Genomic DNA, 1,242 nt, shown 5'->3' with positions numbered 1-1,242 from the left:
GGGGGGGGGCTTATTTTTCATTTTTCCCTAAAAAGGGGGGGCTGTCTTATTTGATGGCCCTGCCTTATCATCGGGGAAACACGGTACTAGGTGAAAGAAATTTGTCAGGTTTAGAGATTCTATTTCTAAAACGCGGAAAGTTTATTGGAATGTCAATTCTCTGTGGAGCCCAATGTTTCAATCAGCCCATTTCCCCTAGCTACCTTTTTGGGTTCTGCAGTTTTTGGTCAGTTTACAGGTGGAGAGATTTGAGGCTGGACAGGCTTTACTTGATCCAACCTCATCTTTAAAATGTTCCACAATTATTGAATTATCGTGTGATATAACATACAATGATAATTCTCCAGGCTCCTTACTGCCCACATAGATATCCAAGCCATGCCAGTGCAGATGTGTCATGGTGCTAGAGGCAGCCATGTTGTCTGTAGGTCATCTCCTTCTCAGTGGAAGAGCTGTATGTCTCAGGAATAAAACATTTTCTTTTTGACATGTCAGGGAAATCTTCCAGGCTTATTATCACTGTAATTACTATACATCAAGAAACATTCTCCTCATGACGCACTGATTCTGTTCCAAGTAACAATAATAGTGTGGCAAATATATAGGGCCACAGAATAAATGTTGCATATAGTTCAATTTTTTTTAAAGATTTCCCCTTAATTCCTTTCCTGCTGATTATGTTTAAATACAAAGCATATGAAGGGGTCTCTAATACAGTATCAAAATACAAACAAAAATCTTTTCCTTTGTAGACTAGAGGTAGCCTATAAGTCCAGTCTGTTGTCTTATTTTCCAGGCTTGTCCCTTTTGTAGATCTCCATTCCTGTCTAATAAGTTGTCAGCAGGAGAGGAAGAGAAGGGAGATTCCTTTCATGGTGACCCAATAACAGTAAAAACCCAGAAAGATTCCATGCTTCCCAGACTCTGCTCTGCCATAGAATGCCCCTTAAAGTTAGCTGTCAATTTGCAGCGACCTGTCGCCCCTCGCTGCCCCCTTCGCACCCCCCTTACTTTCCACATCACCCGGCAGCTCTGTACTGTGTACGTGATCACTAGCTCCCTGTTAGTGGCGTCCTCCAAGTACTGCGCCCCGCCCACATTCTTGTGACGTCACCGTAGGCTTTATATTGCTGGCGGCCGGTGGTGCCGTTTTCTTCTCCGTGCCGGTAACCGGGACATGAGGCAGCCTCAGGAGCCAGGTATGGGGCCGCGGGGACACCGTGCTAAGTGTGCAGGGGGCGC

The 1,242-nt window shown here is 44.9% G+C and overlaps 1 protein-coding gene across 2 annotated transcripts in view; it reads left to right on the top strand.

Moving 5' to 3' along the window:
- NCOA4 (nuclear receptor coactivator 4) overlaps positions 1 to 1,242 on the top strand; it is a 17,481-nt gene that overhangs the window by 5,718 nt on the left and 10,521 nt on the right. Inside the window, exon 1 of one of the 2 annotated variants that reach the window (XM_072424985.1) lies at positions 1,011 to 1,199. The exons of the other annotated variant lie outside the window; for it this stretch is intronic. Coding sequence (XP_072281086.1) covers positions 1,178 to 1,199 — 22 coding nt within the window. The 5' untranslated portion in view covers positions 1,011 to 1,177. Of the gene's footprint in view, positions 1 to 1,010; positions 1,200 to 1,242 lie in introns of those variants that run through there. 2 annotated transcript variants of the gene reach the window in all.

Source organism: Pyxicephalus adspersus, chromosome 10 (genome assembly GCF_032062135.1).
Source record: "Pyxicephalus adspersus chromosome 10, UCB_Pads_2.0, whole genome shotgun sequence".
Taxonomy (NCBI): domain Eukaryota; kingdom Metazoa; phylum Chordata; class Amphibia; order Anura; family Pyxicephalidae; genus Pyxicephalus; species Pyxicephalus adspersus.
This window is presented reverse-complemented; position numbering and strand designations above follow the sequence as displayed.